At 40.5% G+C, this 14,052-nt stretch overlaps 2 protein-coding genes across 4 annotated transcripts in view; both read right to left on the reverse strand.

Moving 5' to 3' along the window:
• The window catches only part of PSEN1 (presenilin 1), a 67,910-nt gene extending 60,890 nt beyond the window's left edge, over positions 1–7,020 (reverse strand). For both annotated transcript variants that reach the window (XM_070417145.1, XM_070417139.1), the window contains exon 1: positions 6,897–7,020. The gene's annotated coding sequence lies outside the window, so the exon portion shown is untranslated. The remainder of the gene's footprint in view (positions 1–6,896) is intronic.
• A 4,810-nt stretch (positions 7,021–11,830) lies between these two features.
• Positions 11,831–14,052, reverse strand: part of RBM25 (RNA binding motif protein 25) — a 45,485-nt gene continuing 43,263 nt past the window's right edge. For both annotated transcript variants that reach the window (XM_070417169.1, XM_070417164.1), the window contains exon 19: positions 11,831–12,255. In XM_070417169.1, coding sequence (XP_070273270.1) covers positions 12,163–12,255 — 93 coding nt within the window. In that variant the 3' untranslated portion in view covers positions 11,831–12,162. The remainder of the gene's footprint in view (positions 12,256–14,052) is intronic.

Genomic DNA, 14,052 nt, shown 5'->3' on the forward strand with positions numbered 1-14,052 from the left:
AAGGCTCAGGAAAGGTAAAAGAATTTGCCAGTGCATGAGGAAATAACACCGGTTCCAGAACCCAGGTCTTCTGATGCCCAGTCCAGGTCTTTTCCAGTTCACCCAGAGAAAGCTCAGGCTTCCACTAATGCTTTGAAGATCAAAACACTACAAGGCAACCCTCCCCGGAAGAGCTGCTCTGTACATGGAGCTCAATATGAAGAAGAGACAGGCAACAGGGTCAAGCTAGGTCTTCACTCAGGCCTGGCGAACAAACGAACACTGTTGGTACAAAGAAAGGAGCAGGCAGAGGCAGATTTGAGTCTGGTCCAGTAACAGCTGGAAACAAGTGATGACTCCGTGGAGAAGGCCAATGACCCCACTGTTAAAGCAGCGCGGCAGAAGACACTAGTGGACTTTATAACATTCTTAGCAGTGCCCTGAGAACAAGAAAAGATAGTTGTTGGGAACGAGAATATTTCATGTGACCTGGATTGCAGAGGGAGTGGGAGTGGGGACAGAAGTGCATTTTGGTGTTTTCTCTCTCTGGCCACCTGCTAAAGATTTTCTGAGACTGATAGAGCATATTTGAATTCACTGCTATCCATTTCCTTTTCCTCAAGACACCTGTTCAATCAGATAAAGGAAAAAGAAATCCTTTTCTGATGGTCAACTATAATTTCTATATACGAAGAGACTAAAAACAAGAGGATACAAATAATATTGAAACTTAGATGTGCTCAACAGAAAAACTTAACCAGAAAATCTTCTATCCATGAGCACCTGAAAAAGTATCACAGGAGCAATGTTTAGAATCGAAAATAATTTATAAAAAAGTCCTATTTAAGGAAGCACCAACAGAAAAGTACATTTCTTTCACTACATCCTCATAACAACTAAACCTCAAAGTCTTATAGCATGTTTACTTAATTACTGATACCATTTTCTTTCTTTACTTTCAGTGATAAATGTAAACAAAATTTGTACTTCACAGAAACAAATATCTTCATGGAAACATTTTATCATGATCTTCTCAAGAGCAAAGGGCTTTTGGCTTGTTTTAATGATTCTAGCCCAGGGGTGGGCAAACTTTTTGACTCGAGGGCCACAGTGGGTTCTTAAACTGGACCGGAGGGCCGGAACAAAAGCATGGATGGAGTGTTTGTGTGAACTAATATAAATTCAAAGTAAACATCATTACATAAAAGGGTACGGTCTTTTTTTTTTTTTAGTTTTATTCATTTCAAACGGGATCAGGCCCGCGGGCTGTAGTTTGCCCACGGCTGTAATCTAGCCACTTGATTGGTTTCTCCTTCACTTAGAAAATGACCAAAACTATTTTTAAGAAGTGTCTTTGTATTGTAATGCTAAGAAGTTTTCAAATGTCAAATAAGCTTGTGATTTATTCTTTTTCCACACAAGTACTTAATCAACCTTAATGTTTGTTAATTTGATTAATATTTTTAAATAGATTTTTAGAGAAAGAGAAAGGGAGAGGGTGAAAGAGAAATATGGATGAGAGAGAGACATGGATCAGCTGCCTCCTGGCACACCTTGTACTGGGGATCTGAGCCCACAACCGGGCATGTGCTCGCTCTGACTGTGAATCAAACTGGCAACCTCTGGGTTCATGGGACGACGCTCAAATAACTGTGCAACACTGGCCAGAGCTTAATTTTACTTTGACAGCTTCTTCCTGGGAAAGCAGCCCAAGTTCTGATTATATGGATGGGTTTGGAGACCCTCTATTTGTTTTTAAAAGCTCACATCCAACAATAAAAGCAACCAATCTCCAAAATTTATTAAAAAAATTTGAAATTCATTTCAAGTTTTAGGAATGCATCCTGAAAAGACTCCTCTGAATTTTAAGAGCAAATAATTTCCCCATCCCTACAAGAGGCTTTGTGAAAATGGTAGACTCTAAAAAGAGCAAGGATAGTGATATAGCCTATTCGGTGATTTTTTTTCCTCCTTCCATCCCACTCCACTTCTGTGAACCATCTGTGGTAGATTAGACTATTATTTAGCAAATATTCACTCCAGCATCCCCAAGAGAAAAATACACTTCCCCTCTCCAGTGATGTTAGGCTTGGCTCTGTGTCTTGCTTTGGCCTCAAGCTGGGTATAGCATACTACCCACCCATGCCTTTGGGCACAATCATAATGATACTGTTGTAAATAACCTGGTTATTAATTAACAGGGAAGGAGCAAAGGAAAGGCCAAATAGACACATGCCTAGTAAAGTCTGGATGAAATAGGGAAGGTACCTGTCTGTCCCACCTGGGAAAAGCTCATCGGCCAGAGTAAAGCATGGCCGCTGCAAGTGAGGGAAGATTTCAGCTATTTCAACTCCTAAACCAAAAAGGTTTACTCTCTCTTGTGTGCTGGGCTCCTGGCTCCCTTGCTGTAGAGGGCATGCTCCCTGCATTTGTCCACATGGCCACACACAATGGACTATCACTAGCCTGGTGTTATATTGGACCCAGCTCCACAGAATGGACACTCTGGACACTGGCTTTGCTTCCAGCTCAGCTACAACACTTTCAGGACTGGCTTAAGGAAAATGGGACTTTTGAAACCCAGGGATGTAACTCCACACAAATACAGATCATTCATCCTCCCATGCCAGTCTGAGAAAATTCTTTTTTTCAAGATACCATAAGAACCCGACCACAAGCACCCAGTGGAGAAAGGGATCTCCCACTTCCACTGGTGGACTATTTTCTACCCACTTCCATCAATAACAATATGACTTGCTTTGGTCAATGAGATCTTAGCAGATGTGGCACAAGCAGACACTTGAACTGTGCCATGTAGTAGGTAGGCCTTGCCTTCTTGTACTTCTGCTGTTGCCTTGAGAAGAGCTTACCATGGGTCCCTTCAGTCTGGCCCCAGAATAAGACATGCAAAGCAAAATTGCTCTAGCTGATCCACAGATCTATATCTTGAAGCAGAGCCTTGAGTGCTCTAAGGCACTGAGTTTTGAGGGAGTCTGTTATATAGTTATCGTAATTCTTTTTAAATAATAATGGTTATGTGGACTCGGAACAATAAAAATTAACAAAAACTTACAAGTCCAGAATCCTTTATCTGAAACCCTTAGAACTAAATGTGTTTAGAATTCATATTATTTTTCAGGTTTTATAAAGTAATATGATGTAAGTACCATTTATCTATCTATCTATATATATACATATACATATATATATATACACACACACATACATACACATACACTAATAAAAGAGAAACATGCAAATTGGTGTCACTCCGCTATACCCACCAGCCAATCAGAGCGACTATGCAAATTAACCCAACAAAGATGGCGGTTAATTTGCATATGCAGGTACACAAAGATTGAAGGCTCCAGCCGGAGTGAAGACTGAAGACTGAAGACTGAAGACTGAAGAGGCTTGGCTTGCCAAGCCTCGCTACAGCCAGACTAAAGGCCTGGGTCCCTGGAGCCAGAGGAAAACCAGTGCCAGCAGCCAGGAGAAGGAAGGCCTATTGCGCGAATCTTCATGCAACAGGCTTCTAGTATATATATAAAAGCCTAAGCAACCGGCCGACCATTCGATCAGTAGCTATGATGTGCACTGACCACTAGGGGGCAGATGCTCAACACACAGGCATGGAAACACAAAACCGACTGATGAATCTCAGATGGATTCGTGCACAGGTGGGGTCCCCGGGCCTGGCCTGCAGGGATCAGGCCAAAACCGGCTTTCCGACACCCCCCAAGGGGTCCCAGATAGCAAGAGGGCGCAGGCCAGGCCAAGGGACCCCACCAGTGCACCAGCCTCTAGTATGTTTTATAATGGCCTCTTGAGAGCTTAGACCCACAATATCAAACACATTAATAAATATGTAGCAAAACATATAAGTAAACTTAAATTACACAAACAGGTTAAATATCAAATAAGTTATGAAAAGCCTTTCAATTTTTTCAGAGGCTTTTGGATTTCAGAATTGTAGATATGGAGCTATCTTATCAATATTTGTATAATTATAAAGAATCAGCCCTAGTCTGTTTGGCTCAGTGGATAGAGCATCCGCCTATAGACTGAAGGGTCTCGGGTTCAATTCCAGTCAGGGGCACATGCCCAGTTGCTGGCTTGATCCCTAGTAAGGGGCATGCAGGAAGCAGCCAATCAATGGTTCTCTCTCACCACTGATGTTTCTCTTTCTCTCTCTTCCTCTCTAAAATCAATAAAAATATATTTTTTAAAAAGAATCTCTCCACCCCCCCCAAAAAAACATTTAATTTCAATAACTCTACATAGAAGATATAATTACCCTGAGTCATTGTCTTAAATTCACTGTGGAAATGGGGAGAATACAATTTATCTTTAATGGGGGAAAAAAGACTACTTATATCTAATTAATTTGTAAATCATTGGCTATTCAACAAAGCTTGCATTCTCTCTTTTGCTTTATTTAGATCAACTTAAGAAACTTAAGAAACTGTGCAAACTAAACATTATACCCTTTAATCAACACTTATTGGGTTTCTTCTACATACCCAGACACTGTGAAAGGTGCTGGGGATGCTACTGAATCCAATAACGCTTCTGTTTACTTAAAGAGCTTACTTTCTAGAGGGAAAGACAGACAAATATCTTTTTATATTAATTACATGTTGAAATCAAAATGTTTTAGATGTCATGAATTATATAAAATGTTATTCAAATTAATTTTACCTATTTCTTTCTGCCTTTCAAAATTTGTTTATTAGAAAATTTAAAATTAACATTTGAAACTTTATCTTTTTATTGGACAGTGGTGCTCTGAATCTTCAGTTCTTTCTGATACACCAGGCCTAATGCTGACAATCCCTGACAACCTCTTCCTTCCTGGGGCTTCCCTCCCTTCCTCAGCTTTTGTGACACTGAACTAACCATAGAGGTTTTCCTCCCACCACTCCGTTCTCCTGAGCTGGTGGACTCCTCACTCTTCCACCCCTAAGTGTAAGTGTTCCTGAGCTTGTGCCTGGGTCTCCTGGTCCCTCCCTCTCCTAGCGTGTCTCATCCACTGCTTCAACACCAACTCAAAAGTCTAAGGGACTCTCATGTTTACAGCTCCAGGCCTGCCCAAAGGACTTCCTCATCTTCCTCTCTACAATAGTGCTTTGCTCCTAACTTCCTTATTTGTGTCACCAGCTCTCCCATTTTCGAAACTTAAGTGTCCTTGTGAACTTGATACTTTATTCCTTGCTCAATCGGCTGCCATGTCCTGTTCATGGTTTTTCTTTCTTTCTAAACCTCTGCTACCACCAAAGATCAAACTCTCATTATATCTCCTTTGATTATGCAAAGTCACCTCAATTCTCTTATCCCTTCTAGCCCCAACTACCAGATTAATGTGCCTAAAGAAAGCTCTGACAACAGTGCCACACTTTCAAATCACCTTCCAAATCTGCCTGGCATCTAACACATGCCGGACAAGCAGTATTAGGGGTCTTCGAAAGGTTTTTCAGTATTTTTATCTGCAAGAAGTCTCACCCTGTAATAGTGGAAGAGTACTAGCCAAGGGAACCTGGAGAGGGAGGAAGAGAACTACATAAATTTTGGTAACTTTTCTGCTAGGATGATTCTCAGAGACCAACTCCAATCCTCAGGTTCTCGGCAAATGGAAATTCATGCAGCCATTAACTTAAAATCCAGCAGTAAATGGTGTCCATTCGGAAGAAAGGATACCCAGAATTGTGGGGACTTTCTACCCAAGAACCAGGAGTGGTAGAATGGAAAACTAGATGACAGGTGGCACCTCTACAGTCTATTTATTTATTTTTTGTGGGGGGAGGAGAGGATCCATGCACTCAATAAATAGACCTATTTTTTCATTGTTAAAGGGTTGTTATTAAACATGGGTGAGGGTGGGGCTTAAGTTGGTTGAACTTTGCCAATGAGTTAAGGAAAACTGAAATAGGCTTTCGCAGGTGACTGAAATTAGCCAAATGCAACAGGATCCAATCTACTTTCCCATTTTATCTTCCTTCGTAACAGTCATTTAACGTTCAGGCTGGATCACTGGACAGGAAGATCCAGAGGACCCCTGTTTGTCGAACACCCTACGGTCACAATGTCCTCCCCACTTCGACTCCAAGGGTGAAAGCCTTCCCACTGCAAAAGATAATGCAAATAACAAGATCCCCTTCAGCAGATGTGATCTCTACCTGCCTCAAACGCCAACCAATGTATTTGCCTTTACAATGTGCTCTGCCTTATAGTTATTTGTACACTATGCATACTATCTCCCATAGTAAACCTTGGACACGTTATTCATCTTGTTCAAAGCAGACAAATGATGCTTTTAACTTTATCATTATTTTCCTCCAAAAGGAAAACAATCTGAGCGGGAAGAAAACACAAACATGTAAGGCACAGGCAAGGCATCGGACATACATGCCTTGGGACAGTCCGATCAAGGCAAACGCATCAGACCCTGCTTTCCGCTTCGAACGTGAGACATGAGGAACTTTTTTAACCCTGAGTGCCACTCGCCTCCCCTGGACCGGGACAGTCGGCATGAGGCGTGGAGTTTCCTCCGTTGCTCAACCTGGCTGGGCGCTACGCGCTTCCCCTTTCTCCGGCTCCACTGGTCAGGACGGCCAATCCCGGCCGCGGCACCTGCGCCCTCAGACATCTCCGAGACATCAGCACTTCCGGACCGAGGCTCCGAAGGTCTCGCTTCCACCCGACCGCACGCTGCGCCCCGAGCCCGAGAAATGGGCAGCCCCTCTTTACTTGCCACACGGGGTTCCAGTGTCCCCTCCCTGCCGCGCCCCGCTCCCCATCCTCCAGGACGCCGGCTCCGCGGCCGGGACGGCGACAAAGGGCCGGCCGAGCCTGCGGCCGCCCGTGTCGACACTGGATGAGGGGCGCCTTCCTCTCTCCCTGGACACCCCGTCACGCACCTACTTCCTCCTCGCCGCCGCCTCCTACGACCGCCCGCAGCCGAGGTTTCTTCGCGAGCAGCGCCTGTTTTGTTTCCGATGTGAAATCTCGGCTTCAGGAGCTGCCCGGCCCAGGCCCCGCCCTAAAGGCTTCACCGCTGTCGTCATTTCCGGTTCTGGCGTCGTTGGGGGCTGGCCCGCAGGCGAAGGGGTGGGCTCTAGAGGGAGCAGGGAGAGACCAGAGGGTTGGGGCTTCCGGTGGTGTGGGCGCGGATTGTCGGAGTGGGGGAAAGCCTGCGCTCTAGCCGGCCTGGGACCTGGGCGAACTCGCCTGGAGTGTCCGCTTGAGTCGAGGTAGTCTAGGATCCGAGACAGGTCGTGAGCCGGGCCAAAGTTTCTGCGTATGCTGACTGGGCCCAGTGTGTGTTCTCCAAGCCAACAAGTTACGGCATCGTAAACCGAAAGTTTCTTTCATTCTCTGTATTACCTACAGGGTCTCTCAATGTGAATCAGCTGCACCAGTCAAGAGGGTGCTAATTAAAATTGTAAATGCTTGTGCCTTCTCTTTCCTCGTTGAATCAAAACTTCTGATGGGTGAAGCAAGCCTGAGAAACCTCATTTTAAACAAATGTCTGGGATTCTCGGGATCCAAATTAAGAACCAGTCTTCCTAAATGGTAAGCTTCCAGAAAGCAGGAAATGGCTTATTTTTGTAATCCCGAAACCTAAGAGTATCTGGCACACAATGAGTTGCTCAAAGGTCAGCTACCATTAATGTGTGATGTGGCAGACTTGGGAGTGTCTTTAATTCAAACAACATGGCTTGAGAATGTTTACTCATTTTTGTTTATAGAAATTACTAGAGGCCTGATGCACGAAATTCATGCAAGGGGCTTGGTCCCAAAGGTCAGCCATCCGGTCTAATTAGCATATTACACTTTTTTTATTACAGATCTTTCCTTACTGCACATTTTAGATTGCCAATTTCTAATTTGGCCTTTATGAGTCAAGTAATAAAATGAAAAGTGAATATCTGTTAAAGATGAAAATATAAGCATTCAAATGCAAATAAACATTTCAATAATTTAACGTTTTTAAAAATCTACCCATTTATCAATAATTATAAGCTAAAAAAAGTTAATTATAAGCTCACTTTGGTCTAAAGCAGTGGTTCCCAAACTTATTTGGCCTACCGCCCCCTTTCCAGAAAAAATATTACTCAGCTTCTGGAAATTAATTTTAAATTTTAATAGCAGTTACTCATCGCCCCCAAATGCACCTGTGGCCATCACTGCCCCCCTGGATCGCTGCAGCGCCCACCGGGGGGCAGTAGTGCCCACTTTGGGAATCACTGGTCTAAAGTATGAAAATAACAGTTCCTGGGTTTGAAATACATATATCTGAATTCTGTTTTCTTCTTGTCATCTAGACTGTTTCTTTGCCTATTTAGGATTCCTTCTCATATCCTTTATATCTAGTTGTACTCACAAATCAATTTCACCGTCTACTGCTGAGCAAAAGCTATCTCTCAATTTTATACTATTAATAGAAGGCTAAAATATGACCAGGAAAAATTTTGACATAAAACCTTTCAGCAGTTTCTGCATAGATGTGAAAACATTTATAGAACTCATTAGAAAGAACCGGGTAAATAAGCCTCATATACACATTAGTATACCTACCTGGCTTACATTTACTTGCATTAAAAAAAAAGTTATACTCCATATGAAAGAAGAAAAAAGTAAGTTTAGTACACTTTGACTTTCAAACTGAGTTTCCTCACTTTGTCCACCATGTCTAGGATCTGTGCCTGAAGAGTACCTGATACAGCACTCTCCACTAAGTAATCATTAGCTTCTACTATTACATAGTTTATCAGAAAGCACTATGAGAAGATTCAAATTAACAACATAAAGTTCTGTAAGGAGGAAATGTTCTGGGACTGGCTAGGAATGAAGCCTATTAGAGTTGTTCTCAGCCAACATTTTTGCAAGAGATTACTTTACATTCATGAACATACAGAATAGGTATGTTGATTTGCCTCAAAAATGTTTTCCTTTTAAAAATCTACTTAAAAAGCCCTTGCTGGTTTGGCTCACTGTATAGAGCGTCAACCTGCATACTGAAGGGTCCCAGGTTCAATTCCAGCCAAGGGCACAGGCCCAGGTTGTGGGCTCCGTCCCCAGTAGCATACAGGAGGCAATTGATCAATGATTCTCTCATCAATGACGTTTCTATCTCTTCCTCTCCCTTCCTCTGAAATTAATAAAAATATGATCTTAAAATCTACTTAAAAAGAAAATAAAGCTGCATTTATGTAGTGTTAGGATAAAATACTGGTACTGAGTAGATACCTTAAACTGCTAATGAAGTGTAGTCCTTGGATGCTTTAGCATTCGCATCATCATTGACTTCAGGCCCCACCCTACTACTAAGTCAGAGTCTGCACTTTAACAAGATTCCTCCAAGAGATGCAGTGCACATTAAAGTTTGATCTTAAAAAAAGTCAGCCCTGGCTGGTGTGGCTCATTTGGTTGAGTATTGTCCTGTACACCAAAAGGTTGCAAGTTCGATTCCGGTCAGGGCACAAGCCCAGGTTGCAGGTTTGGTCCCTGGTCAGGGTGTGTACCAGAGGCAACCAACTGATGTGTCTCCCTCTCTCCTTTCCTCTCTCTAAAAAAAAAAACCAATAAAAGTACATTTAAAAAAAACTTAAAATAACTTTTCCTCCTATAAATAGACATACATGTTTTTTAAATTATTTTATGTATATGGTCAAATGAGGAAAAAGCGTGTTGGTTTTTTAACTGCCTTTTTTAAAAGTATTTTTTATTGATTTTAGAGAGGGAGAGATAGAAACATCAATGATGAGAATCATTGATCGTCTGCCTCCTGCACGCCCCCTACTGGGGATCTAGCCCACAACCCAGGCATGTACCCTTGGCTGGAACCAAACCTGGGACCCCTCAGTCCCCAGGCTGACGCTCTATCCACTGAGCCAAACCGGCCAGGGCTTACTGCCTTTTTTATATCTGGAATGGGCAATATGAATCAAGCAAGGTTTCCAAACTGAAATTCAATTATGGGCAAATGGTAAAGACGACTTAGAAAGCTCAAGCAATTTAGTAGAAATTTTATGTGTATTCTCCCAAACACTTGAATACCCCAGCAGTTTATACATGTCCAATTCTTTACATGTAAATCTGAAAAACTTAAAGTTTAAGCTTGGTGGTAAAACCTGACTTAACTGACAGTAAGCTATTAATGTAATGATCTTTAACCTAGTGACTGATCATTCCTGCTCTGCCACAGAAATGTTAATGTATGAACTTGGATTCTGAGGCAAATCTCTCTGGAGTTGTTATGCAGTATATGGTATGTGTCCCCAAGGGTTCCAGATATGGGCCTTTTAAGATAAATATAGTGAAAGAGCAAGAGCAAAAGAAATTAATACCAACATTGACTAAATAAAACAGCCAATATGATGCCTTAGAAGTGGTAATATGGTAAGAGAAAATAGGCATAATGAAGCTCAAACAAGATGTTAGGCTGAGGGTCAATCTGAGAAAAAGCTAGTAAATGAATTTGTAAATTTCATGTTTCTGAAATTTTCCTTGAGAAACCAGAATTTAAAATATTATAACACTAAAAGGGGATATCTCCATAGACATTTAGATTAATCCAAAATAAGGTAAATGGTCTCTTTGACCTTTAGTTACTAGTAATACTCAAATCAATTCAACCCAGAATTTCAAGTTTCTAATATGCACCGCACAATTACAACATGTCACTTACTTAATAAGACTGAAAGAATGAGTCCCCGAGATCAAATATATACATTTTTAATATCTGAAATATTTACATAAGGGAACCATGTCATGGTTCAATGTTAAGAACAGTGTTTTCAAATGTCCTCTTAAGATGTAAAAAAAAAAAAAATCTAGTAACTCAAGCTTAGTTAGGCTTTATCTTCCTATTCCCAATCTTCATCTTTAAATAAATACTTAGACATGAAATAGCTGCACCTACTTTATATTTAGAACTGTTTAAAATTTGTTATATTTTCAATTAATTTTGCTCCCTGGTGAAGTTCTGATGTACAATAAAGAAAGCCCCATGTGTGTCTCCAACACCATCAATGTATTTTTAAACTTTGATGAGCAGAGGTAAACAAGGTGTGTGCTTACACACACACACGCTATAAAGCCTTTACAAAACAAAAAATTAGTGGTAACTGCCTTAAATGATGTACTTTACCCTTAAAAATAAGATGTAAACTTTTATAAAATGCCATGCTGAAATTCTATTGTATTTTGTCAAACTTTCCTAGTCTGTAAAATTGCCTAATTTTATCTTTGTTTTTAAAAAGTATTTTTCATTTATGCTTTTTATTTTTTTTAAGCAAAGGGGCACACCAAAATTAAACTAAGAACCAATCAGTGCAATCTAAGGATCTGCCTCATTTCTGAACAATGAGATTGGGGGGGAGAGGGGAACCACTGATTCACACTCCCATAAAAGAAGGGCTGAAGCAGCCAGCTATCAACAGGAAAACCCCATTCTGTTCAACAGACTGTTTCTTGCCGTAAGAGAATAACATGCTCTGGGAGACTATTAACCTAATTATCCCAGACATTTGGATTGGCACAATACCATGTTTCCTTTACAATTATATTTTTCAATTAGAAAATGTTCAAGGGAGCCCTCCAAAGCAAATTAGGGAAAATACTTTTATATATACATTCACACAAACACATTCATACAGAGATACAGTAGGAATGGATGGTCTCCTAATTTTCACACTCTAATTTTAAATTTCATGCCTTCATGAAAGCCTGCCAATTCTGATCAAGGGGGTATGGGTAATAGATGTGGGCTGGTATTCTTTCTATTAAAATTGTTCATGTTGGTTCCTGTACAGTACAGTTCAATATTAAGTGCAATTCTGCAAAAGAATCGGGGAGTCATTTTAATATTTACAAGGAACAAATCAGCAGAACAAGATTATATCAGATAGGCTGTGTACAGTAGCTGTGGCTTATAAAACATACCAGTAATTTGTACCTGGTTGAGTATAAAGAGAACCAAGGTAGGATTCAGATGTCTTTACAACCAAGGGAGTACACAGGGAATCAACAAATTGGAGGACAAAAAAAAAAAATTCACATTTTCTACATTTAAAAAAAATTACAGATCTCACAAATGTCTTTGAAGACAAAAAAATTTTTCAAAGTCCTTTGGGGATGGGAAAGACGATATCTGAAATGGAACTCTCAATGTACAGAGTTTTACTTCACAAGACCAATTTTCTTGGCTTCTGTTTCATATATCAATAATCTCCACATTTTGACTATAAAAACTTCTGCTTCTTCATCAAGTACCTAGGAGGAAAAAAAAAGAGCAACATATGTAAGATAAGCAATCAGCATCTCCCAACAATAGTGACTGCTATAAAAAGGGCTTTTACCCACTGACAAGCATTTACTTTCAATAAAATGACAAAGGAAATCTGTCTAGTGTGAGAAATGTAAATTACAAAAATGCATTCAGCAAAATTCCATGGCTTACTAAATACTGACACCACAGTATGTTCTTGGTGCAATTTTTATCCTAACTTTTATCTTTTCAAATAGTACATATAGGCATGTTTTGAAAAACTATATCCTAAGGGAAGCAAATGTTTTTTTTTATAACAAATACAGTAATTTAGGCAGAACTAGTTGTACAATTACTTAATAACTTTAATACAGAGTATCACATTTACCTCCCCAAAACAATATTAGCATCTTAATATTTATGGCGTCCGTATGTATGTGACATTGAATTAAATATTAAATGAGAATATATGTAAGGTATTTAATACAGTGTCTGAGATACAATAAACAGAGGAAGTGAAAACTGTCATCATTACAAAGGAACACAAGACTAGTGAATAAATTAAAGATCATATCCCCTTGACAAATAAATCAAATTATCTTCCTATCTACATGAGTTAGGTGCACCATGTCCTCCTCAGTACCCTGCCCTCATCCCACACATGTAGTCAGTCAGTCAGCCCTCCACACCAGAGCTGTAGTGAGGTAAAATGGAGTATCATGCTTCCTTCTACAGGAGGCAGCTGTGACTAAGCTTCAGGGTGTCACTGCCATGGTTTGGAGAATAATGTTACTAGTTTAGATTAGGAGTTAAGCAAAACGGACCTCTAGTCAGACTACTTGGCTTCCAATCCCACTTCTACCTCTTACTAAAGAACCTCTGTTCTCTCATCTATGAAACGAAGAAAACAGTAGCTACTTCACACTGATTCATAATTTAAAATTCTATTATGTACAAAGTGCTTTGAAGAATGCCTAATACCTAAAGTGATCAGTAAATGCTTACGAGTAGCCAGAAATTTTGACGTTTGAAACATTTCCCTAAATTTACTAATGATGACAAACTTTTATTCAAACTTTTATGAGCCAAACTTGACCAGCAGTTCAAGAAAACTATGCTACAACCCTAATTATTATGGAAATAGTACCTTGGAAATACAGATAGAGGCACAAAATGCAACCAAAGTTCATTAATTTAGCCAATACCGGTTTGGCTCAGTGGATAGAGCGTCGGCCTGCGGACTGAAGGGTCCCAGGTTCGATTCCGGTCAGGGGCATGTGCCTGGGTTGCGGGCACATCCCCAGTGGGAGATGTGCAGGAGGCGGCTGATCGATGTTTCTCTCTCATCGATGTTTCTAACTCTCTATCTCTCTCCCTTCCTCTCTGTAAAAAATCAATGAAATATATTTAAAAAAAAAAAAAAGTTCATTAATTTATGTAAAATGAGGAAAGGCACAGTTTGAAAAAGTCCTATTTTTAATAAGAAAAAAAATACTACTTGAGCTAAAAATTGAATCTTTTATACAAGAAATAGAAGGAACCATGAGCTTTCAAAAAACTGGTTGGCAACACTAGTTGATTGGTTTCCTTCCTCCCACTGTGATCAACAATGAACCAGAAAATAATCAAACCATATAAATGATTAACCAGTAAAGAGTCTAACTCCACCTAATCAGTTTGGTTCAGTGGGTAGAATGTCGGCCTGTGGACTTAAGGGTCCTGGGTTCAATTCAGATCAAGGCATATACCACGTTTGCAGGCTCAATCCCCGGCCCCACTTGGGCATGTGTGGGAGACAACTA

The sequence above is a fragment of the Myotis yumanensis genome, unplaced genomic scaffold (assembly GCF_028538775.1).
Source record: "Myotis yumanensis isolate MYYU_CA2020_CCGP unplaced genomic scaffold, mMyoYum1.0.hap1 SCAF_1, whole genome shotgun sequence".
Classification (NCBI taxonomy): Eukaryota; Metazoa; Chordata; class Mammalia; order Chiroptera; family Vespertilionidae; genus Myotis; species Myotis yumanensis.